The sequence below is a fragment of the Simochromis diagramma genome, unplaced genomic scaffold (assembly GCF_900408965.1).
Source record: "Simochromis diagramma unplaced genomic scaffold, fSimDia1.1 OVJJ01000545.1, whole genome shotgun sequence".
Classification (NCBI taxonomy): domain Eukaryota; kingdom Metazoa; phylum Chordata; class Actinopteri; order Cichliformes; family Cichlidae; genus Simochromis; species Simochromis diagramma.
The window spans coordinates 5,709,414-5,736,238 of record NW_024387371.1 but is presented as its reverse complement, the minus strand read 5'-3'; the positions used below and the strand labels follow the sequence as shown (position 1 = coordinate 5,736,238).

Sequence of the window (26,825 nt, the reverse complement as noted above, 5' to 3'; positions counted from 1 at the left end):
CCAGATTATACAAACGCTTGAATAACTCTTGAATAACTTCTTCTTCCCCCTTTGAGGCAATCTAGGCTTTGTTTTATTATCGCCATCTAGTGGACTGGAGTGCGAGAAGTTCCCTGACTTACGTCTACAAACAGAAATGCTGAGTATTTATTTACATTTCCACATTCCATGTTTTTGTACGTTTAGTTTTCAGTTTGATTTTTTATTTTATTTTTACACACATCTAATCAGCCAATTGAACAGGCTTTAGAACTGGGAAAAAGGAGATTTTAGTGACTTTGCAGGTATCCAGATGGCTGGTCTGAAACTGCTTGGATCACACAACCATAAAGAGAATGGTCAAAAAAAGAGAAATATCCAGTGAGCACCAGTTTTCCGAGTGAAAACTTGATTGATGAAGTTGATGCCAGAGCTGCTTTGAGCCAAAATGAAGCATTTCAAATAACCACTGATTACAACCAAGGCATGGAGAAAAGCATGTCTAAATGCTCAACAAGTTAAAGATTGAAGCAGATGGGTTAGAGCTGCAGATGACCACACCTGGTGCCGGTTGTGAAAGATAAGGACAGGAAAGAGATGCTACAGTTTGAACATCTTTACCAAACTTGACACACTTTGAGACCTTTAGTACCAACTGAGCAGACTGGTTTCTCTGGCACACTGTCCAGATCTTAAGCCAACAGAGCATATTTGGGATGCGGTAGAACCGGAGATTCACATCATGTTTGTGCAACATCATATCTGCTGCAACTGTGTGATGCTAACATACTTTTATACACTAAAATCTCAGAGGAATGTTTCCAGCACCATTGTATGATCTATGCACGCAGTTCTGAAAGAAAAAAGTGGTCCAACTCAGGCGTACCTAATGAAGTGGCTAGTGAGGATATGTCAGCTGTTTAATTTCCTTAAATTCTAATCCATAAATTGTAATTATTATCCTCTCAGTTGAATTTTATGTAGTGTTTGTTGTATTTCTTTCAAAACATGCGGTTTGCAGTCTCAATAGCTGATTAATGAGGAGGTTGAATTGGAGCACATTATCGCTCAGCGTCTAGACATCTTTAAATAACTCATGAAAGAAAAAAACAGAGCTCACAGCACCTCTAAAAGATACACCAATAATCCATACCGGATTAATTTGCTAATTTCGATACTGAAAGCTGGAAATTTGAATAGAATACTAAGGTTGTGAGATTAGTTATTAGAAGCAAATACACATTTGAACAGAGCTGTATTTTTTTCTGTACAGATCTAATTTGTCTGTGGATGTAAAATATTGTGAGATCTGCAGTAGGGCCAAAAATTATTCCATAACAAGCCTTAAGTACATATAATAATATTTAGGAGGAAAAATACAGTACTGTGTTTCATAGCCCTATATTTTAAGATCCATAAACATCTATAATGTAAACTTATGAGTGTTTATTTTCTCCTGTAATTTCTCACAAAGCATTTTTCAGATTTTTTTTCTTCAATAGAGCTGAAGCATAAAAACTAGGGATTTTGTGCTAAGCTGAAAGAATATCCAGTGACTACATCAATTTAAACAACTCATAATCTTAAGAAAATAAAATAGAGACCAATTATTTCCAGCATTCACATTCAGCAACCACATGGCCCAACACTGCTGACATTGAATTTGTAGCCAGCACTCTGTTTTTCACAACATGTACAAAACACAGTTTTTCAGTTAATTAATTTTTACTTAATCAAAGCGTGCAGACAAACCATAAAATTAAGAAAGCCTTCCTAATATTGTATAAGTCCCTCCCACATGTACTGAAAAAACAGCTCTGGGGATCTAGTTAGATTGGCACGAAGTTCCAAGCATTTTTTTTTTTCAGTTAGCCCTGCTGAGGGAGACCCCCTGCCATCGGGGGGTGCCATTGCATTGGGGGCATGACATCAAAACATAAATCCCAGCTTTAAAGGTTTCCCAAAAGAGCATGTCATTTTGACCAACCCACCTGCAGTGCACAAACACATAGGAGTAGACAAACACTGCTTACATGAGTTCAAAGGGCCTCGGCAGTAAAACCAATGTATGTCTATGAAAGGGTCGTATGTTAAAAGAAACATATTTTAGCAGTTGAATTACACTTCCTACAAGCATCAATATCTAGTGCTTGGCTATTGCTCTATTTTGTATGGCCACTCATATTTTGCATGACAGCACACGTGATGAGATCAAAGAGCTTACAGCAGAGTGAACTCTGTCCCAGTGCAAGACTGTGTCACACGGACTGAGTTCATAGGCTTTGCGATACAGTTTCAAGGACTGGGCAGAGGTGAGGTCTTGTGAAACTTATAATGGATGCAAAATATGTGAATCTAACTCTTTCTTTGAAAAGTTGCACTTGTTTATTTTCTGTTCACTTATTTTTGCTGTTCCCACTTTCTAGCCGGAGAATTGAACATGCCCCCCGCAGCAGCAACCAATCTAGGCTACACCCCACCAGACGGAGGCTGGGGCTGGGCTGTCGTCTTCAGCGCTTTCATCTCCATAGGATTCTCGTATGCCTTTCCTAAGTCCCTCACCATCTATTTCAAGGAGATTCAGGAATATTTTTCAGTTTCCTACAGTGAGATTGCCTGGGTGTCCTCAGTCATGCTTGCTTCTATGTATGCAGGAGGTTAGTGGCCGTCATACTTCAAGTATTGGCACATTCCCAAGCAGCGTATCCCATGACCGGATTTGTCAAGCAAAATTTGTCCCTCAGAATGTTGCCAAAAATGTAAGATATTTCTCTCCTGTGTGCAGGCCCTGTCAGCAGTATACTGGTCAATCGCTATGGCAGCAGACCTGTGGTTATAATTGGCGGGGTCCTGGTTTGCACTGGCATGGCTCTTGCTTCTTTTGGAACTAATATAATACATCTGTACCTCTGTGTTGGAGTAATTGGGGGTAAATTATGTTTCCTTTTTTTGTTAACAGTCAGATAGGCTAGTCCAACAATTTAAAAAACTATCCTTTAAAACGATTCACTTTCTTACAGTGCACATGTTCAATTCAGTTTTGTGTTATTTTTCTGGTATAGCTGTTGCTGTCCTTTATAATGTTTGCTTTATGATACCTGGTTGTAACTGGACTACACTGAAGGAAGGAGTGGTTGTGTTGTAACTCTCATTCAGGATCAATCCACAGGGATTGTTTATGCCCCTGTGTAAAGCAAGAGTTGGTCGTTCAGTGCAGCGAGTACAATGACCCTTATGATATAATATAATATAAGTTATAATCCCAAGCAATGTTTAGATTTGGGTAAAACCTTTTTTGTTTTCTTAATATCCTGTTAATTCAGGTGCATTTAGAACATCCACACATGCACATGTGCAGGCAAGACCACACGATCATTTTACTAACTGAGAGCAAACAAACCTCTCAGACTTTAAACCTAATCTTTAATCTAGTAGCGCTGCACCAGTCAGAGACGTACAGAAAAGAAATGCCCAAACCATGGGACTAGTTATATTTTTTTTTCTGTAAACAAATCATCACCGATATAAAACTAATGTCACAGATAATAATAAGAGGTGCATTCAACTGTCTAAAAGTACTTTTTTAACTGATACTTTAGGCACTTTATTCAAAATATTCTAAAGGGAATAATTCATAAATTACTGTGTGTAATTTTAACCTTAATTTTAACAGGTTTTGGTCTCGCCTTCAACTTGCAGCCCTCCCTGACGATCATAGGCACTTACTTCCAGGTCAAAAGGCCCATGGCCAATGGACTCGCTATGACTGGAAGTCCGGTTATTCTCTCCACTCTGGCGCCTCTCAATCAGTTTCTGTTTGATTCCTTTGGTTGGAGGGGAAGCTTCCTCATCCTGGGATCCATTGTTTTGAACTGCTGTGTAGCTGGTGCTTTGATGAGACCAGTCAACAAAAGCATACCACGGAAAACAATAGATGAGTCATCAAAGTGTGAAAGCGAAGCTGAGGAACACGCTGCTGCTGAAGACACCACCACCCACTCCGATAACCTTCAGACTGAAGATCAAAGTGAGAGCAAGGGTCACAGCTTTGTGCAGAAATTCATAGATCTCTCACTTTTCAGACACAGGGGCTTCCTCATTTATCTAATTGGTAATGTGATCTTGTTTTTTGGCTTTTTTGCACCTGTGGTTTTCATGGCTCCATATGCCAAACATCAAGGGATTGATGAATATTCAGCAGCTTTCTTGCTCTCCATTTTTGCTCTGGCAGACATGTTCATTAGACCGACAACTGGCTTAGTTGGCAACACCAAGTGGATCAGGCCCAGAATACAGTATTTTTTCAGTTTTGCTGTTTCATACAATGGCGTATGTCACCTAATGTGCCCACTGGCGTCTGGCTATACGGGCCTAGTTGTATATGCTGTCTTCTTTGGTTTGGCATTTGGGATGCTTTCTGCACTCCTTTTTGAAGTTCTAATGGACCTTGTTGGAGCTCCTCGTTTCTCCACTGCTGTTGGACTTGTCACCATTATTGAGTGTGGGCCAGTGCTTCTGGGACCTCCAATGGCAGGTTTGTGGTGTTTTTTTTCTTCTCTTTTTCTCATTGAATTGTGATTTTGATTATACACATAAGCAAAGTATAGAAATTTCCAAGATGCAGTTACTAACAGATTATGTGTGTTCTCTTTCAGGAGCTTTGGTTGATTATTTTGGTGATTACAAATACATATATTATGCATGCGGTGTATTCATGCTGGTTTCTGGCATATTTTTCTTCGTTATGCATTACTACAACTATAAAAAACTGGATGAGGAGCGCGGAAAGAGCAAAGCAATGGAGACAAGGAATTCTGACGAGGCAGTACAACTAAAAATGAACCAGGCTGAATGAAACAGATGAATGAACATGCTGACTATGACTTTATTTCAGTGGATGCATACAAAATGACATTACAAAGGCTTTTTATCCAGTATGTAAATGTATTTTGTACCTTAAATGACTTAGTTAGAGTAGTTAGACTTTTACATATTTGCAGATTCACATTTGTTATTTTGTAAATGCTCATATTACGTATATTATTATTATTACAGTGTGTGGCATATGTAACTCTCATGGATTTGTTAATAAATCTCCAGGAACTAACTATGTTCCTTCTAATGCAATCCTTATGGCTTTATAAACTTAAGCAGTTCATTTGGTTTCTTCATCAATTACATAATAATAAATCTTCTGACTCTTATTTCTGAATAATGTAAGAAAAGAAGTCCAAACCCACATGCAGTCACAGTTTAGTGTTACTAAACTGTGTTACTTATTACCACTAGATGGCACTGAACCCTATCACATGAAAACTGAAGCCACACACATCTTTTCCATTAAACTTCAATTAAACAACAGGCATCCTCATGCCTCGGGCTCAGTTCTCTACAGCATCGCTTTCCATAATCTGGGTCATGACCCCCGGCCCAATGGGAAGATAGCTATTTTGAATGGTTTACCACATTTGCAACAGTAAAAACAAAATTTAGGTGTCTGTTGTGAAGACTGCAGTTTCTGACTTAAATAGCTTCCCTGAAATCCTTCTCACTCTAAAAAGGCGAAAGGAAAATTCATGTTTTATGTCCTAGTCTACAGTAAAACACATTTTGAGTGTCATGGGGATCTGTAAAAGTTGTTTCACTGCAGCATAGCTTCAGTGAAGTCATAAAAATTCAGTATGAAGTTATGGAAATATTTGAGAATTAACTTTTAAATAAGTGTGGTGAACCCAATGTGCATTTAATACGATTGGATTTGCAGGTGTGGCTGAGGAAATGAAACGCTTTACTTATCCTCACAGACATAAAAAAAAATGTATTGTGCATATAACACATTTAAGCTGTAGGTCAGACCTTTGGATATGTGAATGTGAATCTGCAATGAACATATACATTGCTGTCATATGGACAATCAAGACAGGTCAGCCCATCTCTCCATAGGTCAACCTTTCTCTGCACACACATCATGATTTTAAACCCTTAGAATTCATCCTCAAGCACTAATGCAATACAAGATTCATGTGCAAGCCATAAAAAATGAACAATGCTATTATTACAGATGTATGCTTAAATGATCCATCCTCATCATGTGCCTGTAAGGTGCATATTGACTCCCTTTCTGGATGAACAAAAATTGCTCATGTGAGTGAATCAATACTTTAATGTATAGCGTAAAGTAATGTTACTTTAAAATCAGATAAACAGTGTAAATCCCTTTGTTATGGCTGAATGAACTTCTTTTTGGATTTTAGTCCAATTTCAGTCAACTAGGCATCATTTGATCAGACCCAGTTTGGGCAAAAGTAGCAACAATGAAAGTCTGATTGACTTTGGGTTGTTTTGATCCAGTTTTAATGGTATGCATTTGTTTTACTGGTGGACTCTTTGCATTATGCATGATGAGAATCTAAACTGACCTAAAGATTTTTTTTCTACAGTAGAGTTACAAATGAGCCAAACTGGTAAGATTATTAATTGTAGAGAAGTATTGAAAATGAAAAGTCTCAAAAGCATGTATCCATGTATCCACTGTATATACTGTATTTTCTCAGTGGCAGGACATTTATTTATCTCAACTGCAGAAAGCAACAGCACTATATCTGAGCCAGGCTTGCATCAGAGACAGGGTTTTCTTTCTAAGTCCTTCTGTTTGACAAGAGCAAGTGGTCATGATCATGTAACAAAGGCTTGTTTCGATTTGCTTCCATTTGCTCCTCTTCAGTTGGTGCCTTATGCTGATTATACCATAGCAAGCGATGACTCACTCATTAGACAGCTGAATAAGATCACTCGAATACGACCACAAAATTGCTTTAATTTCCATACGTCTAAAAATATATTATACTCTGGTTTACATATGTTTTGATTTCTCGTGAATTAATTACAAATTTGATCGTTGTTGAGGAGTTTGTTTTTAAGGGTTATTATTTATTTTCTGTTTTTTTTTAATGATTTATATTTTTTATCAGTAACATGATCATTATCATTCTATCTCTGTCTGTTATTTTCTCACCAGCACATTCATTTTGTGGTTTGTAAAATGGAAGATAACCAGGAATACATTTTCATCACAATTACCCAGACCTCAAAGAGACATTTTCAGTTGTCCTCATTTACCTGACTAATACTCCAAGTCCAAAATTATTTCTGTAACTTTAGTCCAGTTTTTGTCATTTTAAGTCGTGTTTTTGTTCATAAGTTTAAAAAGTAAAGAATGACTCTATCTTGCTGCTAAGTAAAGAAGACAATATTTCACAAAGCGACACATTTCTTCTTAATACTGAACATGAATAATTTCCACTACTCTGAACATGACATTAAAAGGGGAAAGAGCATATTATTAACAGTCATGTACATCTACAAAAACTGGAGTAAATACAATATGAAGCCAAACCATGGAGAAAATGATGGTACCAGTGGAGTATCAGTAGAATAGAATAGCATAGAACAGAATAGAATAGCCCCTTGTCATTGTAGAGGTACATACAATTTGAAAAGTGCTTGGAAGTAGTGCAAAGACAAGACTTGATCTGAATAGAGTCTGTGTGTGAGTGGCCTGAATGATGGGGTTACTCAGACAATGGCTCAGATTAGTGCAGTGGGTGGACAGGGATGTGTTGTGGGGGGATAGTGTTTATTGACACTCCAAATGGCAGAGGGAAGAAGCTGTTTGTGAGTCTAGAGGTGTGGGACCTAATTGACCTGAGGTGCTGACCAGAGGACAGCTGATCAAACAGGTGGTGGGTGGGGTGCAAGGCGTTCTTTTGAGACAGGAGGCTTTCACCAGGGTGTTGATGTTGTGGGTCCAGATGAGCTCAGCTGAGATGTGGGTTCCCAGAAACCTGAAGGTAGACACGAATTCTACCCGTCCTCTGTTTAGAATGAGTGGGGAATGAGTTATGAGTTATTTTGTTTTAAGGACGTTCAGCTTCAGGTTATTTTCTGAGCAGCAGCAGGACAAGTTCTCTACCGCTGCCCTGTACACTGTATTATCTCCATTAGAGATAAACCCAACCACCGTCACCGGTGTCACCGGCATACTTGACGATGACGTTGGTTGGATGCATTGGTGTCCAGTAGGAGGGCGGAGAATGCAGCCCAGCGAGATCTGGTGCTGAGTGACGGGGGGCTGAGTTGGACTGACTGAGGTCGGTTGGTGAGGAAGTTTTTGATCCAGTAGCAGGTGGCAGGGGGTATCTGACGGTGGTCCAGTTTGGTGGTGAGGATGTCTGGTATTATGGTGTTAAACACTGAGCAGTAGTCCCAGAAGAGCATCCTCACGTGGCTCTTCCTGTTCTCCAGATGGCTCAGCGCTCTGTGAAGGGTGATGGTGATGGCATCCTCCGTGGACCGATTAGTTCTGCAAGCAAACTGGTGGGGGTCAAGGGAGGGGGATAGACAATCTCTGATGTACTTTAACATTATATGCTGTGAGGACTATAGGTCTGTAGTCACTGAGCCTGTCTATACTAGTCTTTTTGGGGATGAGAATGATAGTGGAGGCTTTCAGACAGTTGGGAGAGTACATAAGGGAAAACTCGAATACATTATTATAAAATTGTTGTAACCCAAAAGGATTATGTAGTGTAGATGTGACAAATCGGTATGTATCCCAGTGGAATAGATATGAGTAGACAGAAAGTGAGAGAGTGAAGACCACCAATTAGTGGTGGTTCCCATAAGCTCTGTATCATCTCCTCACTGAACAGCTTGAGCATAATCACTGTGATGAACTGTGACTGATGTCAGTAAATCTGACCGTAATTGGGACCAAGAAGATTGAATCCAGGCAGCTCTGTGTCCAATCAAGGTGATGACTGCTCCCGTGGGGAGACATGGTGTTTTTACCATGCTGGTTTAAGCACTTGCACCCTTAACCACACAGCTGGGATGTTTGCAAAGAAATAAGTGATACTGTCTGTTTAATTCAACATGTTTGTTAATAATCTCTGCTAATCTGCTTCACCACAGCAGCAGAACTAATCTGTCTGCACATTGTTTACACTCTGAGGGAGGGCAACGTCGTGCACATACCAGAGACTTAAGAGTTTATTCATCAGCCCTGTGGATGAAGCTGCTAACAAGACATCACTGGTCAAAAATAAACATCGATAGCCAGATCTGGCTATGCATAGATATATTAGATGCGTTGAGATGTTCTTGCAGAGAGAGGACCACTTGCTACATCAGCCTGTCCAAGGAATCCCCAAGGATTATATCCAACCGAGACTAGATATATCAGATCATCAAAGATAAGGCAGTACTCTACTCTCAAAATCAAACGCTTTGAAAGAATACTGCCTTGTTCTAGGCCATAATCACCCTGATTTACATATATGTAGATCAAAATCATACGCACATCACAAATGTTTAGAAAAATAGATTTTCTCCTGCAAAAGCAGTAAACACCTGAATATAAAGAGGGTAACATGGTGGGAATCTAGATATTACTTCACCCTCAAAAACCCAAAGAGGGCAACCTGAATCAGATGAAAGTTTGTCTGTTCTACGAAACACTCATGGCTGATTACACTGGTTCATCTTTAAAGGACTGTTCACAGACATATGAGCAGTAAGCTGTTAGCAGTGATGGAATATAACAGAGTGAATTTGCTCAAGTACATTACACTGGTAAAAATGTGAGGTATCTGTACTTTCCTTGAATATATCTAATACTGTTACATGCATCTAGCTACAGTAGTTATCTTCCAGTTAAAAGGCTAAAGAAAAATGAAAAAAGAATACTCATACTCATATATATATATATATATATATATATATATATATATATATATATATATAGATAGATAGATAGATAGATAGATAGATAGATAGATAGATAGATAGATAGATAGCTGAGGTGGTAGAATTAAGAACAGTATCTGAAAAATACCTGTATTAAGAAGTAGAAAAAAAACAGCAACTGACCCAGAAATACTGACACATTGCCTGCGTCTGGTGCATCAAAGGCTTTACTGTGACCCAACAATACTACAGCAGAGCAATTTCTTTGTCATTCATTACGCTGTCTCTCTACCAGTGTATCATATGAGAATATGTATACAGTGTAAGAATAAAAAAGCGACTACTACTCTAAATCCATAGCAAATCATTATCTGCAGCTCTTTAGCTTTATGGAGCCAATTTTAGCTCAGTGCTTAACTGTTCAGTTCATAAATTTTATATGACAGTGGTCCTAATACAGAGCCTTGGGGGACTCCACAAGAGAATACGTCCAACATTCACTCTCCTTTTAGTTGTTTTTGATCTATACCATGTCTTAAGGGAAGCATCTGTCCATGTTTCTTTTGAAGCACTTTTTTTTATCAGCTAAACACTAACTGAGGTTTTCTAAAACTTCACAGAAAGGGTGAACAAAAAAAAAGTTGAACAAAACAAAGTTACAGGCCAGGCAGCAAAACAAAAAGTTAAAACTCACTCTAAAATTCTGTAAAGCAGAGGGAAGCTGCAGATTCAGGGGACAATTCTCTATAGGTTTGTCACTATGAGTGACCCTCTCACATTGTCATATTGTTTTCACAGTGTCATTTGTTACGTGACGAAGTAAACATCACTGGTGAAAAGAGGTTGTATAAGAGGTTGCTGGTATATTGTATTCTACAGTTAGATGGTAGCAGTAAATCTTACATTCCCTTATTTTTGGTAGAATCGCAACATTGAATGTTTATGTTTTTTATAAGCCAAGACAGTTTAATATTACAGACACTCAAGCAGGCAAACTGTGCTACTGGTGCTGTGGACATCAGGTTTCCTTGTGGAATACAAATGGGCCAAAAAAACAGCTCTTATGAAGACGGACATTTTTTGAACTCAGACAAAAGAGGAACTTAAACCTCTAAACTACTCAATCATGACTAATGCTTGTAAAAGAAATTGAGTCGCAAAGCAAAAGGACTTAATGAGATTATGCTACCCATAATTAACAATCTGTGAAACACATTTCCCAAAACCAAGAACAGAGCTGCTTTTTTGTTCGCCGTCAAGCTTAAGAATGTGTGAATTATCATCCAAGCACACATTTACCCCACTTTTCAGAGTTGACAATGCAGAGCCTCTGACCAATATCCTTAATCTGCCACTCAAAATACATTTAGCCTTTGTGAGAACAAATGTGCATTGCCGAAACACTGGTTGCGGAGACTCTGTGCAGCCTATTAGAACCATTGTTCCTCTTTATCTGTTGAATGCAGCCAACGACTAAAGCTTGTGCGTCTGGGGACGGTGCTGCTGTTTTATGCATATTACAGGGAGAATACAAGGATTGTCCTGCGGATTATAATCTATCCACTGAATACCACACTGCTATATAAACAAATTTGATTGAAGAACTGAAGAATGGAAGGATGACATAAACTGCCTGCAAGGACTTTAACATTCACACATTGTGCACATAAGCACTCAGATGGAATCTATGACATGTGGATGATAAAAAGCAAGTGGCTTGCATTATCGGTCTATCAAGGCAGCACACTTCAGTGACCAATTCGACCCGAGAGATAACATTGTAAGATTTCATTTAATTCCTCAGTCTTGATTTGTAAAATTTTATCGAATCTAAGATGGTTCCCAATACCCATCTGGAGACGCCTGTGATAGGCATTCCAGCATCATATCCTCAGGGATCGACACCCAGGCCTGGGCCAAGACTGAGAGCATGACAGAAACACTAGGCATGGAAAAAGGGAGAGGAGCAGAAATAATTATAAGAGCAACTGAGGCGTATCGGCTTGTCCTTGCCTCAAAATGAAAAGCAGGATGAAACATGATGACACAAATCAACTGCAAGCCCATATACAGTACCTGATTCACTCATAACATCTGTGTAATTACACACCAAGAACCTCATATTACTGGAATTCTGTTACCAAATTGTGCCATTTGAACATTTCTGGCCAGGACCCAGAATAATTAAGTGTATCATTACCCTGAACTGAAATTGTCCATGAGCAGGGAGCTGTAGTGACAGCAGCTTTCTCTGGAAATGTGGGAGGCATTAATGACTAACTTATTTTGATACCCACATTGATTTATGTTGTTTTATTGTCTCTTGTTGGTGCTGAAAGGTTTAGTGAACACTGGCCTTTGTAACTGTGAATGAGCGCTACAGTGGCTGAAGTGAATCAATGTCCTCCGAGGTTCTTTGTGTTTCAAGGACAGTCTCTCCTGAGTCTCTGCCTGACATGATGAGGTTGTTGACTGTCACAGCTGCCTCACTAAGCCCGCCAAAGGTGTGTGATTAAATTCCCATTCTTTTTCTAAAGAGAAGTGGAGCCATTTAGAAACCTATAAACCACATGGACAAGTCAATAAAATGTCTTTAAAGCAGACCTTATAGGTTCTCTCAGAAGGAAATTACAATAGAAAAAGGATGTCTTTGTGTGCAGCACACAGTATGTATGAACACAGAGGGATTTTTTTTCCCTTTCATGGAGTTGAGCAACAGTTTTAAAGGAGCTGTCAATAGCTGCACAGGTGGAATGTCAACCTAATTTTCTGCTTTGCAGGTTGAAGAATCCATTCTTTTTCTTTTTATGTTATTTCGAAGAACCAGCTGAAACCATTAAACAACCAATGTATACGGTTTTGCCATATTATTAAAAATAATATGGACTTTTTAAGGCTGCTACAGAGAGCAAGAGTCTGAGGTTGGTTGCAATAGGAAACACTGGGCAACACAATCTGTTCAGTATAATTAGTAGTTTATTATTGTTTGAATTTTATTCCAATAAGTTACTGAAACAAGCAGTTAATTGATCTTATTAAGCTTTTCTTTCTTTCTTTCTTTTTTAGCACAGCTTTGCATTTTGTTGGTAAAATTAAAATTCAATCATTTCAATTGAGTTTTTTTTTTTTTTTAACATGGCACCATATCACAGCAACAGTTGGATAAAGTGGCTTTATACTATAACGCAAAAACCCTGCAGTATTCTGCAGAAAAAAACAACAGTCAAGCAACCCCTTAGGGCTAAGCACTTTGCAATGGTGGGAAGATAAAACTCCCTTTTAACAGGAAGAAACCTCCAGCAAAACCAGGGTCAGGGAGGGGCAGCCATCTGCTGTGACCAGTTTGAGGCTGAGGGCAAAGAGAAAAGAAGAAAGTGGAGAGAAAAGAAAAAGAGAGCACAGGCAGGCAGGCAGGACAAAACACAAAGTAAAATGTAGTGGTAGTTTATCTTGAGTCACTCTCAACTAATCTAGTATTGCAAATATCTAGTAGCGCACCAAACTACCCCATTGAGTCATGTTTTCCAAGTGCTAAAGTCCTCAGATTTTCTTCAATCTCTTCCCTGCCAGTAATAAATGAGTAATGATTCACTAATTATTTAAGACCTCACAGAATATGTAAATAAAAGATATAAAATTATAGATAAATTATTTATTAAAAGACGATGATATAAACAATAAAAAAAACTTGTTCAAAACTAAAAATTATATTATCATGAAATAACAAACTGAATTTAAGTTTTAATACCCCAGTTTGAGGTGGGTACGCTGGAATTCTCTGAGAAGTAACAAATTAACAATTTTTTCTTTTGAGGAATGCAAATAATATACATATACCTTTAACATTAAAAGTATCATTTAGATTACAGAACAATCTGCAATCTACATTCTACTGCTGGCGATTAGCTATTAGAGAAAAAATATTTTGGTAATTATCAGTAGTGCTAATTTAGAGCAGCTCTGTTAAACAAATACTACAGGTGGTAGCGCGGGTCGCGTCCAAATGAGAAGGTTGGTGGCTCAGTCCCTGGCTCCTCCTGTCCATGTGTAGAGGTGTCCTTGGGCAAGATGCTGAGTGTGTCGAAGTGTGTGTGTGAGTGTTAGATACTGCTGTGGTGTGGTGGCAGGCACTATTGTCGCACAGCAAGAAGACTTTGGGTTTGAATCAAGCCTAGGGCCTTTCTGTGTGGAGTTCATGTTTTCTCTGACGTCCTCCCACAGTCCAAAGACATGCATGGGGTTAGGTTAATTGGTGATTTTAAATTGCCCACAGGGGTACCTGGGAAATATGTTGTCATCTATTAGTACAGTTTATAAAATCAAATTACAGTTTGATTTGTAGGGCAGTCTAATTTGCTGACAACAAGAAAACAGTTATCAAGTTATGTCTATTAAACCAAAACAGAAAGCTTCAGAAGACAATGATGATTTACAACTGAAGGAGCAAAACAGCAGTATAAGGAAATGTGATGATAGGGTGTCGATTGTATAGAGTTATAACAAGCAAAGTGGAAAGTATTTACTGGGTAAAGTTGGTGGTAAGCTTAAACTGGTGGAGCTGACGTGTGAAATGCCCTCATAATCTTTATGAGAAACTTGTTGATTTCATTTTACATTACTGAATTACTTTGTGTTCACATTATGTGTTAATGATGTCAAACCTTCCCCTTTTGTTCAGTCCATTGTTTCGGGACTAAAAACAAATTACTGAAATGATGATGTTTTGTTTCTAAAGAGGAGCAGAAATAACCCATTCAACAACTTACACACAACCTGGGCTTCAGCAGATCTGGGAGGCTCTTATAGACAAAGACTTACTATAATGTAGCTGCCAATTAACAACTCAAAAATGTTTTGGGGGAAAAAAAACCCCAAATGAAAACAATATCAGCTATTTTTTTAATATCAGAACTGAAAACAGAAAATTAAAGGTTCTCACTGCAGGTTGTCATTAAAGCATTTCCCAAATGCACTTGTCACAATGTGCCAGATATGACATATTAACAGTGAAAACTCAGCTTGCTAATACAAACTAATGCATATTAATGTATTCTTTTCAAACATGTCACTGCTTTATTTGATATTTCTAATAACACTTACCTAAAATCATTCCTCATAATTACAGTTTGGTTGACATGTTATTCCCCTTGTACTGTGCAACTGGTGCCAAAATATCACATTTTAGGAGAATGTAGCACTTTCAATGTCTGTATTCAGTGACACACTGGATTTCTAAAGATTTACATTATAAATTATGATAGTAATCTATGAGTAATCTATGACTGCACAATGTGTGAAACTATGTTACTCAGCTGCTGTCGTCAAATAAGATATGTACACATCGGATATGGCATAATAGAATTATGTATAAACAAGCAGAAGCACCAACTGCCTGTCATGTCGACACACTTTATGCCTTTTGTGTGTCATTTTTCAAAGTTAAATGACACATGAAAAAGTTTGGGTATATTTTAGCATTTTAAAGACTACATGTCACAAAATGATGCAAAGAATCTGCAGCAATAACAAGCTTATCATATACCATTTAATGATACAGGTGGATAAAACCCTTTAGCCCTATTGGCAAGAAAAATAAATGCTCAATTTTAAAATGCTAATTGTATTAGTATTTAGTTTATTAATTCTATCTAGAAAAATATCAATACAAACTAGAGATCCTTTTCTTTATAATGAAGATGAGTATGTACTGTCACCTGAGGGTGCAAATGCAACAGAATTAGAAACAACATAACTCACAAAGTGAGCCGTGTGCTGACAGTCGGCTTTAATGTATTGTAATGTATTCATAAGGTCGTTCAGTGGTGATGGATTTGCTGAGCTTAAAGGGGTTTGCTAATAAACAAACTTGTTAAGTATTAATCTTCTACCATTGTAGGTCTGGATGCATCACCACGTGTACAGTTTAAACTCTGTCACTTGGACATTTTTTTTTTTTACAATTTTATAAAGAATAATAAAAAAAAATCTTAACAGTGGATGTATGGTGTGCAAAAATACTTTAAAGGTCAATTCTTACAACACACATAAGCAACAAAAGGAACTGAAATCTGAATGAGAAACTAAATATAAGATATTGGAAGCTGATAGTTCACAATTAAGGACATTAAGAACATGTGCTTGTTTTGCAGCTAAATTAAACAGCTTATGTAAACAACAAAATCAGCAAAATATACACAAAAGACCCCAAATTAACCTCATCATCACAGAGTGAAGAGCATGATTGCAAGCACTGGCAGCATTATACAATAGCATGTTTCAAAAAGCAGCCCTCTTAGCTGTCTAAATAGGATGATTGCTGCTGGCCTGAAGGGTCCTTCAGTGAGAGGAGCTTTGGAGAAAAGAGACAGAGAAAGAGGTAGCATATGTGGGAGGTGCCAAATAAAACATCACTGATTAACTTGTTCAGTGCTGCGCAGTGATTTTGGTGTATGTATGCTTGCAGTATACAAACTGCAATTTGTGTGGATTCCCGCATCTAAAATTGGCACATTTACTTGGACTTTTAACAAAAGATAATGAAAGATGTCTGGGCACAGATGCTCTTTGTTCTCACCTTTTCTCTGAGCAGCAGCTGCATCACAGCCAGGTGAAGGACTGGGTCAAGGGAGAGTATCTATTTGTTATGGCCGAACCTTATTAGCCTTTAACAATATGATGATCTAATTACCTCTTCTTGTAACTGCCAAGTGTATAGCTAATAGCAAGCATCTATCACGACTTATTAACAAAAGACGACTACCACAATTAATCAGCTGTCATGTGACAAATTACTCTCGCATAGCCTAATAAAACAGCTGTTTTCTTCCAAAGTAGTGTAACCACATAATTGTCAGGATTTATTACACTTAAATATGTAACATTAGTATCCCTTTAAATGATTTTTGAGCAGATTATATGTAATGGAGGTTCACCTTCTTTTTAGAAAACAAGCAACGGCTCTTGTTCCTTGTGCCTGAGCCAGTTTCTTCAGCGTATTAGCACAATCATTAAACTGTATATCTGTTCTCTCTGAAGCAACTCGCTCTGTCTCCATGCACAAACCCATGTGAACTGGTTCACAACACACTGTTTGATTTCACTCGTATGTTTTTACAAATGAGAATTATGCAGGAAAAAGTGGTTGTGCAATACATTCTCCCTCCAGTCATGAATTTTGGACAACATTTTTATTAAGACAGAAGTGGTAATATTTATTTTCTTTAAGTGTGGTCAGTGTTATTATGTTGTTAAGTTGACATTATAGGTATTCTCATAACTTCTGGTTAACAGATGAAATTCCTCATAAAATAGTGGTGTAAAATATAGTGGAGAGAACAAAAGAAAGACTTGCACTACACATCTACAATATACTGTATATGTTGTTTTTTTGCTGTTGAGTTATGGCAATAGCACACAATGGATGATAGGACCATAGACTTATCAATAATGCATAAGATAGTGAGAGAAATGACAGGCACTCTGCTGGTAGGTTCTCTCCAGAAGCAAGCCATAAATTTGCAGGGCAATAATAATGACTCTTCTCAGGGAAATAAAGGCCACCCTCTGCTCCCCATAGTCATAAACCTGACTCACTCTTCCATTGGTTGGAAGAAAAATGCTTCCTCTCCCACCACACAGGAGTCATACACAGGAGGTACTTCAACCAGCCAACTTGATATGCAATCATCTCTCTTTACAGAGGAAAGAATACAATTTCAGTTTTTATATGAGCTATTTTCCTATTATGCCTGTGGAGGTGGGGAGAAATGGTGAGCAATGGTGAAATGAAGTTCAGCTGAACAGCTTGGAAAGGTATTCAGAAATGATTTCTGGTAATTCTTTTACTTCAGTCATCTTCGAATCCTGTTATGCAGCCTGCTGTGTAGTAAAAAAAACCAAAAATATTTTATCATGTTTCTTTCATTATAATTTAAAATCTTAGTTTTTTTGCTTGGGAATCAAAATATTGGAATTCAAATTAGGATGTCCATATCATCTATTGCCAGGTGAGCTTCAAATTTTTGGAAAATAAAGTAGAAGTTCTTTGGGTCAACTAATAAATGTAGAATATACAATATTAATTTTAAAAAACAAGTAAAACTGGTAAAAAAATGAATGTTTGTGGTTTTAGAACAAACACTGTAAATTTTTAAAAAAATGGATGTCGTGAAGACAATGAGGAAGTGCCTTCAGCTTTAATTCTTTCTAATGTCCAGCACAGGGTCACTCCTTTGTCTGCAAAAGGGAGTTTGATTGTAAAGAGTGTGGGGAGATGATTGTGCTGCTCACTTAATCTGTGCCCCCACATTTCCTTATGAGTTTTTGCTTTCAGTTGCTAGTTCCACTTCTTATTTAATAGCATAGCTATGATCCCAGTGAGACTCAAAGAGACTCAAAAAGGACGATAAAGAAAGATATGCCAAGGCTGGGCCTTCTTTGTAACAAAATAATTGCTATGAACGTTTTTATTTAGATGTTGGACGTTTTTCACTCACTTTCAGTCCAGTCCTTGTACCTGACCAGTTTCAGAAGAATGTTCTTTTTTTTATTGTTTGTTGTTGTCGTACTTTGGTAAGCCGCTGATGTATGAATCATTCAAACATAAAAAATGTTAAAATAAACCCCCCAAAACCTTATGTGTCTACACAACACTGGTTCTTAGCAGAATAAATATTTTAAATTGTTACTAGCTCCCTGAGAAGAGTGGCAGACCTAAAAAAAACTGATTAACAATATCTAAAAGTCCTTAAGAAATTTTAAAAAATCCAGCAAAGACCTGACACAGGACCTGAGATGCATCAGACTGTTCAGTTGATCCATCTACTGTTTGTTGACACCTCATCAGAATCAGTCAAGAAGCCACAACTAAGGACGAGAAACAGGGAGAGAATGCTGAAGCATGCCATATTAGATTTAATGTCAAACAATGTTTTCACAGACCGGCCTTTAGGTGTCACAGTTAAATACAACAACAAAATAAAACGCTACCACCAAGACAAAAATGGTGGTATTTTGTAAATATAATAATAAACGTGAATTAAGAGTGTAATTGTTGTTTATTAGCAGCGTCCTCCTGTATGTGCCAACAACACTGAGAGTAACATCCTCCTCTTTGTCCCTTAATGCTCTCTTATTGCTATGGTAATGCATAAATATGTCTTTCAAAATAAGACACAGGAAAAAACCCAGGGAAAACAAGTTAACGATAAAAACCTTGAAAACCCTAAACTTCACACCCGAGCCTCAACTCTCGTGGGCCGGGGCTGTCATATTACACAGGAAACAAGCTGAAAATCAATCATAACTGGTTTTAAGGAGTGAGGAATCCAAATTTAAAAGTTTTGGTTCAAATATGTCAGTGTATATAGAGATGAGGTTAGCAGAGAGGTACAACAGAGTGTCTACATCCATCTGTAAAACAAGGTGGGGGCTCTGTCATGGTTTTGGACTGCATTTCAGCCAGTGGTGTAAGGGTTCTTCACAAAAGGGATTGAATTATAAATGCAAAAAAATAACACCATATTTTGATCCACCCGTGAAATACTGATTTGCAACAGCTTCATTTTACAGTATGACTCACTGCCAAATAACTAAAAGCATACCTGGATAAAAAATAAAGTCAAGCCAAACACAGTTTTTTGCCTTCTATACTTTATTATATACTTTATTTAAACGTGTGTTTGCATCTTTCACGCATTGCACCTATTTCAGATTGAGATTCAAATCATTTTATTAATCCTAAGAAAAGGCAGTTCATCTGCAACTTACCCACACAACCTTCTCACGCAATCAAACTCACACAACCTCCAGTCTATAAAAGTTTATCACACTGTTGGGTGTCAAGGAACAGATCAACAAACACTGAGTTAAGCGACCTGAGTCACACACAGTGGAGCACCCCCTGAAAACAGCAGGTTATTTCCCATTTCTTAGCAAAATATAAAGAAATGAAACTTTCATATGAACGCATCATATGTGTCAGATGGAGCCCAGCTGTTTCACAAGGTTTCCAGTATTTTCAGTATTCTAGTAAGCTAACCAGCTGTGGGCTGTCGGTTTATATTTACCATTCAAATATGAGAGACATAGTATTCAACGTTTGGAGCCCTGATAATAAAAGAGAGTATGCTAGAGGACATGGATTTTGCCCTTGGGTGTCAGTCAGATCCAGTCCATGGTTGTGTAATCTGATTACTTTTTTCAGGTAACGAGTAAAGTAAGGGGTTTCTATTGCAAAAACGGTAATTAGATTACCGTTACTTTCCCGTAGGAACGCTGCGTTACTGCGTTACTAAAACCGTGATTTTTTTGCGAGAATGTCTCATGACAGTGACGTAAGCGAGTGCGACGTTCGTGACAACAGCTGTGTGCAGATCAACAATGGATCATATATCGAGTGCAGGAGAGAGTATGAGCGTGCAGCATTTAAAGCGTGGAAGTACTGACCTTACTTTGAGTTTGATTCCATAAAAAGTGACAAAAACATTAGTGTCTGTTGTGCGTGGGAAGAAAACTTCTTTTTAAAGCGAAAAAAAACCCCTAAACTTCCAAGCAAGCACCGGGAGTGCGCTACCACGTAATGGGAAACTCACAGAGAAACTCGCGGATTCTTCCACTGACTGCTGCGGCACACCTGCACCAGAGCACACCTCCGCCTACCCTACTCCTGCTTTACAGGTGAAAATAGAGCAACAGGACCGCTAGTCTTTGATGTTATTTATTTTCTGCTGTGTTTTACTTGCATCTATTTGAAAGAGTGAGTGTAAACACACAAAAAAATATTTTATGTGCTGGAATGTGCAGAAAATAAGTTTAAATGTTAAACAAATTTCTTCCAGTCAGAGAATGTTGCATATAATTACATTTCTGCTTGATGCATAAAGTTAAAACTAATAAAACAAGTTTTAAAAAGAGACTTTTCCATTTGATTACATTTTGTATGATGGATTATGTAGAAAAAGAAGAATTGGGCTGAAAGATCTATCGCTTTATCACATATTCAGGTTGTAAATCGTGTTTTTAAAAAGTAACTAAGTAACTAAGTAATTAATTACTTTCAAAAATAAGTAATCAGTAAAGTAACGGGATTACTTTTTTGGGGGAGTAATCGGTAATCAGTTACTGATTACTTTTTTCAAGTAACTTGACCAACACTGGTTGTCACATTTGATTTTACTAAGAGAGCAATGATCGAAATGTTGAACTTGAGGATTTAATAATGGCAGTGTGCAAACCAGTGGGAATGGTCTTCATCTATCTTTTATCTATAGCATATGAAACCCTACCAAAAATACCTGTAGAGCCAGATACAGAAGGTAGCAGGATATAGACAAACAAGAATAATAGGGCAAGATGGCTGAAAAGCACTTGCTTTGTGTTAGTGAGCTACTATAGATAGCAAAGCCACATTATAACATTCTGTGTAGTTCTCTGATTTGTAAATATTCCATTGTTATCCAAATTATAACTGTAAATTAACTTACACAAATATGAATTTACCTTTTGATAAAACGATGCAAAGTAGTATTACAGTTTCATCTTTACAAGTGTTCACTGCCGCTAGATTAATGCTAGATTAATGCGATGGTGTTGTGTTTAGTATGTTGCTCTGTTTTTTGTTTTTTTTTTGCTTGTTTTCTCTTCTTCTTCTCTCAACAGGTGATCCAGGAGAATTTTTTTTCTTCTTTCTCTTTTTAAGTGCCCTTTCTCACTGTCCCTCTCCCCTTCTGTCTTTCTTTTCCTTCATCTTTCTTTCTCCCTTGCCTATCCCCCAGTCATGTCTGTCCCGTCTGTAACAACTGGAAATAAAATAAAATAAACAATAACAACAAAGCTCGATCAAATGGACCAATATGGCAAGGCCGTGATGATCCATTCGGCAAAGTAAATCCATTGGGTATCCTTGTTGGTCTTCAGACAACAAATCTGATGGCTAAAGAACTAAATGGGACAGGCAAAAAAAAAAAAAAATACAAGTGTTCACTGCCCCATATAAAATTTCAGTTCTCTGTTCAGCTCTTCAGGTTCTAAATGCACGCTTGTAAATAGCCTGTGTGACAGCAATTAACTAAAAGGCACAAGGACCAAAAACTGCTATGATGATATGGACTATCATCTGACAGTTTGGCAGTATATAAGTTTATTTTCTTGTTAATTATTCTGGATTATTCTGCAAACAATGTCCAGGAGTTATAAATGGGAGTCTTTACCCAGATATCTGCTTGCTACGCAGGTGGTTGGCTTCTCAGATTGGAGGGCATGCATCCTGTAGCAGATACCGCTAAGTTGTATTCTGTTTCTGCAACGACTTATATAGTGTAAGTAACGGTAAATAACTGAGCAGACAAAATTAAAATGATTTTCTTGTCAGCTTTTGTTATTGTGCTTGTGACTTTTGGCAGGACTAGAACCACAAACACATATTTATAGCAAACACAAGTGACAGGCAATATAAAGTCAGTGGAGCATTTTGGTCTTCCCCTCTGTTTTGTCTTTGTAGTAACAGTTTAGAGTGAAGGGTATTGTTGAAATGAAGTCAAATAACAGACAAAATTATATTGTATAAATCCTAAACCTACCATGAGTTCATCATTCAAAGAACGTTTGGTGAGAAATAAGATTTTTGCTGCAGGATATTTTACTAGAAAAATGTATTTGATTTTTTTTTTCTTCTTATAAATAATAACTTGAGTAACACAAGTACAAAATAAGTCTTGTCAAAACAAGAACTCGTGATAAATATATAGATTTACCTTGCTTGGGCAAGGTAGCATCATATCATCTTTACAAAAAAAGGTTGTTATTTTTCTGACTGCTGCTGGTAAGGTTCTTCCAGCTGTTCAAGTCATATTCAGTAAGCATTGGCCCAGAACAAAATAGTCTGGGATGGAGAGTGCCGGGGTGGGTATCCATAATCAACTCTAGTGGGCTGCCTTTAGAGTGCAAACAGCAGGTATCAAACAGTTTAGGGTCTATTTGTTGTGCTGAGTGCTTTCCACAAAAGGTTGCATGAGACTCTCTGACCTTGTCAAGGGGGTTAGAAGGAGATTTCACAGAATCCCTTTCTGACTGCAGAAGAGACCAGCAGCAATGTGACAAAGCTCTCACTGATTTCTTCTTGAATTATGTATCTTTAACTTGTTTTAACAGTCACCTGATACCACAAGAAATAATGCATGAATTTTCTGTCCTTGTATGCATGACAGTTTTGAAAGGATTGAATTTGACTGGATTATACAAGCTTTGTGACTACCAGTAGATAGCTTGCAAAAAAAAAAAATGCTTTTCAGCATCTTTCAGCAGCACCAGCTTGTTCAGAGATATTATCTAGTTTGGGCATCTCTGGTGTGTAACAAATAACCAATGGGGAAACATGACTGAATGATTATGTTCATGCTATTCAGGTGTTAATGTAAACATTTGAAGGGCAAACGTGGCTTCGTCTCACGAGATGAATACAGGCATCAGAAGAGGACTGGCGAGTTCAATTACGCGAGCAACAGCAATTTTGGGGTTGTCATGTGATATGATGGAGCCAGCACAAATACCTTGTGCCATGTCAACCATATGAACTGGGGCAGGCACAATAAAGGCAATGAAATTGATTGAATGTGACTTTGGGGAGAAAAATGTCTTCCCACAAGATTTCTTTCCCTTTCAAAATGCCTTAAAGATAATGTAATCTCCATGTTTAACAGTGTCATATCTGAGTCTATAATCTTTAAGACAGCAAATGAAAAAAGAAAAAGCACATGACAGTTGGCATACAGTATACATTTAATGTCAATTATTAACACAGCCCTGTGCACTTAACCCAGATAAAAACGACTGCTGATGACATTTATAAAGATGGGAATAAAAAAGGCACCTATTGATATTTTTCTTCACCTGGATGCCACGAGAGAGATCCGTTTTTACTGTAGCAAATCTCAGGAGGCGCAGAGATAGTTGCTGGAATGGAGTGGTGAAGCGAAGAGCCAGAAGGCAACAGCATCTGCTCTCTCTGGAGACTGTCATCAGCAGTTTGGCCTAAAAGAATGGCTACTTATGTTGAAATGTCTATGCGCCGGGTCTATTTTTTCCCCTGACACTGCAATACTGTAGTTTTCTTTGTTAATTTTAAAATTTCATAATGTGCATGCAGTGACATTTGACTCAGTGGTGGGATCAAATAACAGAGCAAGTAGCACTCAGTAAATGTCAGTCGGACTTGGGAAATAATGGAGGAAAAAGCCATTTGCATGAAGGCTTTAAAAAATAAAAAATAAAAGAGCAAGGTGTGCACTGTGTTAGCTTTTTATTCTGCTTTTCACCTTCATTTTTTCATATCGCACACTTCAGGTGTAGAAAGGTTTGTGTCTGGGAAGTTAATGAGTTGTTTCGCCGGAGAGAAATGTGCCTCAGTCTTATCCACGACAAAGATATAATGGAAAAGATTGATATCCTTAAAAGAATCTATTAAATGTTAAGATCAACTGATGAAAAAGGTGAGACACTCAATTTCCATTAAACATGAGGAGCTCGGCGAATTGAAAAACATCCGGCTCAAGACTTCAGTTATTTTAATAGCAGTTTTGGCTGATTCTACCCACTAAGACATTAATACTCTACTGAATAAGATTCAAAGGCCAGCTTCTCACACTGCCTTCTATAAAGATAATCTTATTTCTTACTTGGCTGAACTTGAGAGTTGGCTCAGGCAGATAAAATAGACACCAACTGTTTCCCATTGACCTTTCCAGAAAGGAGCAGGAGAATGCTTGAGAAAACAAAAACATTCAATGGAAATGCAAATGAATCACTTGAAAGGCATTCCCCACTATTTAAATGTAAGTTGTTTGCTGGCAGTGATTTATTGATCTCAGGGAAAAGAAATTTGAGTTGTTAAACCAACAGCAAGATATTATCTTCTTCTATTATTGAATCTTTGAAACTGTTTGCACACCACTTGTCTTTCTTGTGTCAGAGCCATGGGACTAAACACACTGTGTATGGAAGGTGCGTGTGATTTATTTATTTATTTATTTGTGTGTGTGATATTATAGCAGGAATGCCCATAGAAGTATATGACTTTTACCTACCAAACTCCCCCTCCAAAACACACACCCACACACACTATTGTTCAAAAGGCATTGTGTGGTGATGCATAAAATGATCTACAGTATGACATGTTCTCTGTGTCTGATAGAAATCAGCCTCGGGGGAATGGTGTCATTGTAATCAGCAGTAATATCATCTTAAAATGTCATTTTTTTTAAAGGTGACATAATAGGAAACATTGAAAGAGTAGACACAGCTGAGGGCGAAGCTAAGTACAAAACTGCTATGTGGTTTTTTTTCCTGAGCTATCTCCAGCGTTCCCACCCTGAGCAAACTTCAATGATTTATTGACATTTTTACTCTACCTAGTCCCCCTCTGGACAAAGTAACAGCCAACACCTTATCTTGTAGGCTTGCTATTCGGAAGAGAAATCTGGCATTACTAGATCTATATTGCTGCCATTATTTGTAAAATATTTGACTTTATGCATGTCATTTGGCAAATATAAGAACAACAAACATGACGTGCCCCTAAAAAACCTTGTCACCCTCTACGTAACATTTGAGCCAACAGCTCTTGGGAGCTCAGGGCTGTGTACCTCCTGTATGTATCTGTACCCACCATTTTAGATTTAGGAGACAACTCTTGTGGCCATTCTCACAAAAATCTTCCTTGCTTTTCAGAGAGCAGCCGTCAGAACCATTCAGGAAAGAGTCCATTGAATCAGCAGTGCATGAACCTTCTTCAGACAGATACTGGTGGTCTGCCGGTCAGGAAAAAGTATGTTTGATTGGCTTGTTGCACTGCAAACATGATAGATATAGATTCAGGGGATTTTTTTCTCAATTCACAACAAAGTTTGTTTTGTTTTTTTGGTTTTTGTTGTTCAGCTGTGAGCAAACTAAGAAAGGAGGGGAAAAACCCAACATGTGCACAATAATTAGAGAGTTTTGTAAATTTTTCTTGTGCTGTTTGTTCTCATTTATCAGAGCATAAATACATTAGCCTCAGCAAATGTCAAACTAAATGAGCATGCGATTGATGTGCACTATATTTATCTACACAGTCATTTTCCTACTGATTCTCTATATATTACTTATTGTAAAAAAAATCTCCGGTAAAGAACAAAACAATATCTGATATCTGACAGAGTGCATTCATTTGATGTGAGTTTCACTGCTGCTCAAAACCTTTTAAAAACATATCAGTGAGCAACATAATTGAATTGAATGCATCCATGAAAAGAACTGTAAATTATTTTGAAGTGACTGTATATAAATAACAGCCTGCCTCTGTAGTGCAAGTATTAATTAATCCCCTGGCATACACACTTGCTACTACTGTTTGCGTGAGTGTCAAAAATGTCAAAACTACAGTGCCTAGCTGTGTCCAAAAAAATGAAAAATGAAAGTATATACTTGTTTGTTTTGAAGGATTTGGTGTTTTAAAGTGGGAGCTAGTGGACTTTCAGCTGAGGAAAGATAAAGTGATGACACAGGCTGTATAGAAACTCTTGAGAGACATGTTGTTTCCTTTTTTATGGCCTACGTTTGCAATAACAAATTACAGAACATGAGGAAGGAAATTCATTTCTTTACTTTCTCCAACTTATTTTCCCTGGTGTGATATTTGAGTTCACCTATAGCACTATGCAAAAGTCTCAAGTCACCCCTAAATTCTTCATATTTTGCTGGGAAAATAGGAAATAAGTGTAATCATTTATTGAAACATGTGCAAACACAGAAAGAAATAAGAGGGTATAAGGCAAAAAACAGAGTCTGCCCAGTTCTAACAAGCTTGAAAGTCAGCATTTGATATCACCACCTTTATTCTTCAACACAGTCTGAACTCTCTTAGGTAATCCCATATAATCCCACCTTCCTTCACCAATGTGAGTCTGCGGTCCTGGGGAGGCCAATCCATGACTCATAGTGTTTCATTGTGTGTTTTTCAATTCAATTCAATTCAATATATAGCGCCAAATTACCACAACTGTTGCCTCAAGGTGCTTTTTATTGTAAGGTATAAACCCGACAAAAATACAAAGAAAACAGAGAAA

At 37.7% G+C, this 26,825-nt stretch overlaps 1 protein-coding gene across 1 annotated transcript; it reads left to right on the top strand.

Annotated features, from left to right (window-relative positions):
* Positions 1-98: 98 nt before the first annotated feature.
* On the top strand, positions 99-5,106 carry slc16a7 (solute carrier family 16 member 7). Its single transcript, XM_040007951.1, has 5 exons — positions 99-2,291; positions 2,406-2,636; positions 2,765-2,908; positions 3,653-4,513; positions 4,635-5,106. Exons 2-5 carry the CDS (start codon positions 2,420-2,422, stop codon positions 4,832-4,834), a joined length of 1,422 nt encoding a protein of 473 aa, XP_039863885.1. The 5' UTR covers positions 99-2,291; positions 2,406-2,419; the 3' UTR covers positions 4,835-5,106.
* Positions 5,107-26,825: the final 21,719 nt, after the last annotated feature.

What these genes read in the sequence shown, in the direction of transcription:
- slc16a7 (XM_040007951.1), top strand. Translation starts at nt 2,420, where the DNA reads ATGCCCCCCGCAGCAGCAACCAATCTAGGCTACACCCCACCAGACGGA. An exon ending in CTGTGTTGGAGTAATTGGGG is followed by an intron (nt 2,909 to 3,652) that starts GTAAATTATGTT and finishes TAATTTTAACAG; the next exon opens with GTTTTGGTCTCGCCTTCAAC. An exon ending in TCTGGGACCTCCAATGGCAG is followed by an intron (nt 4,514 to 4,634) that starts GTTTGTGGTGTT and finishes GTTCTCTTTCAG; the next exon opens with GAGCTTTGGTTGATTATTTT.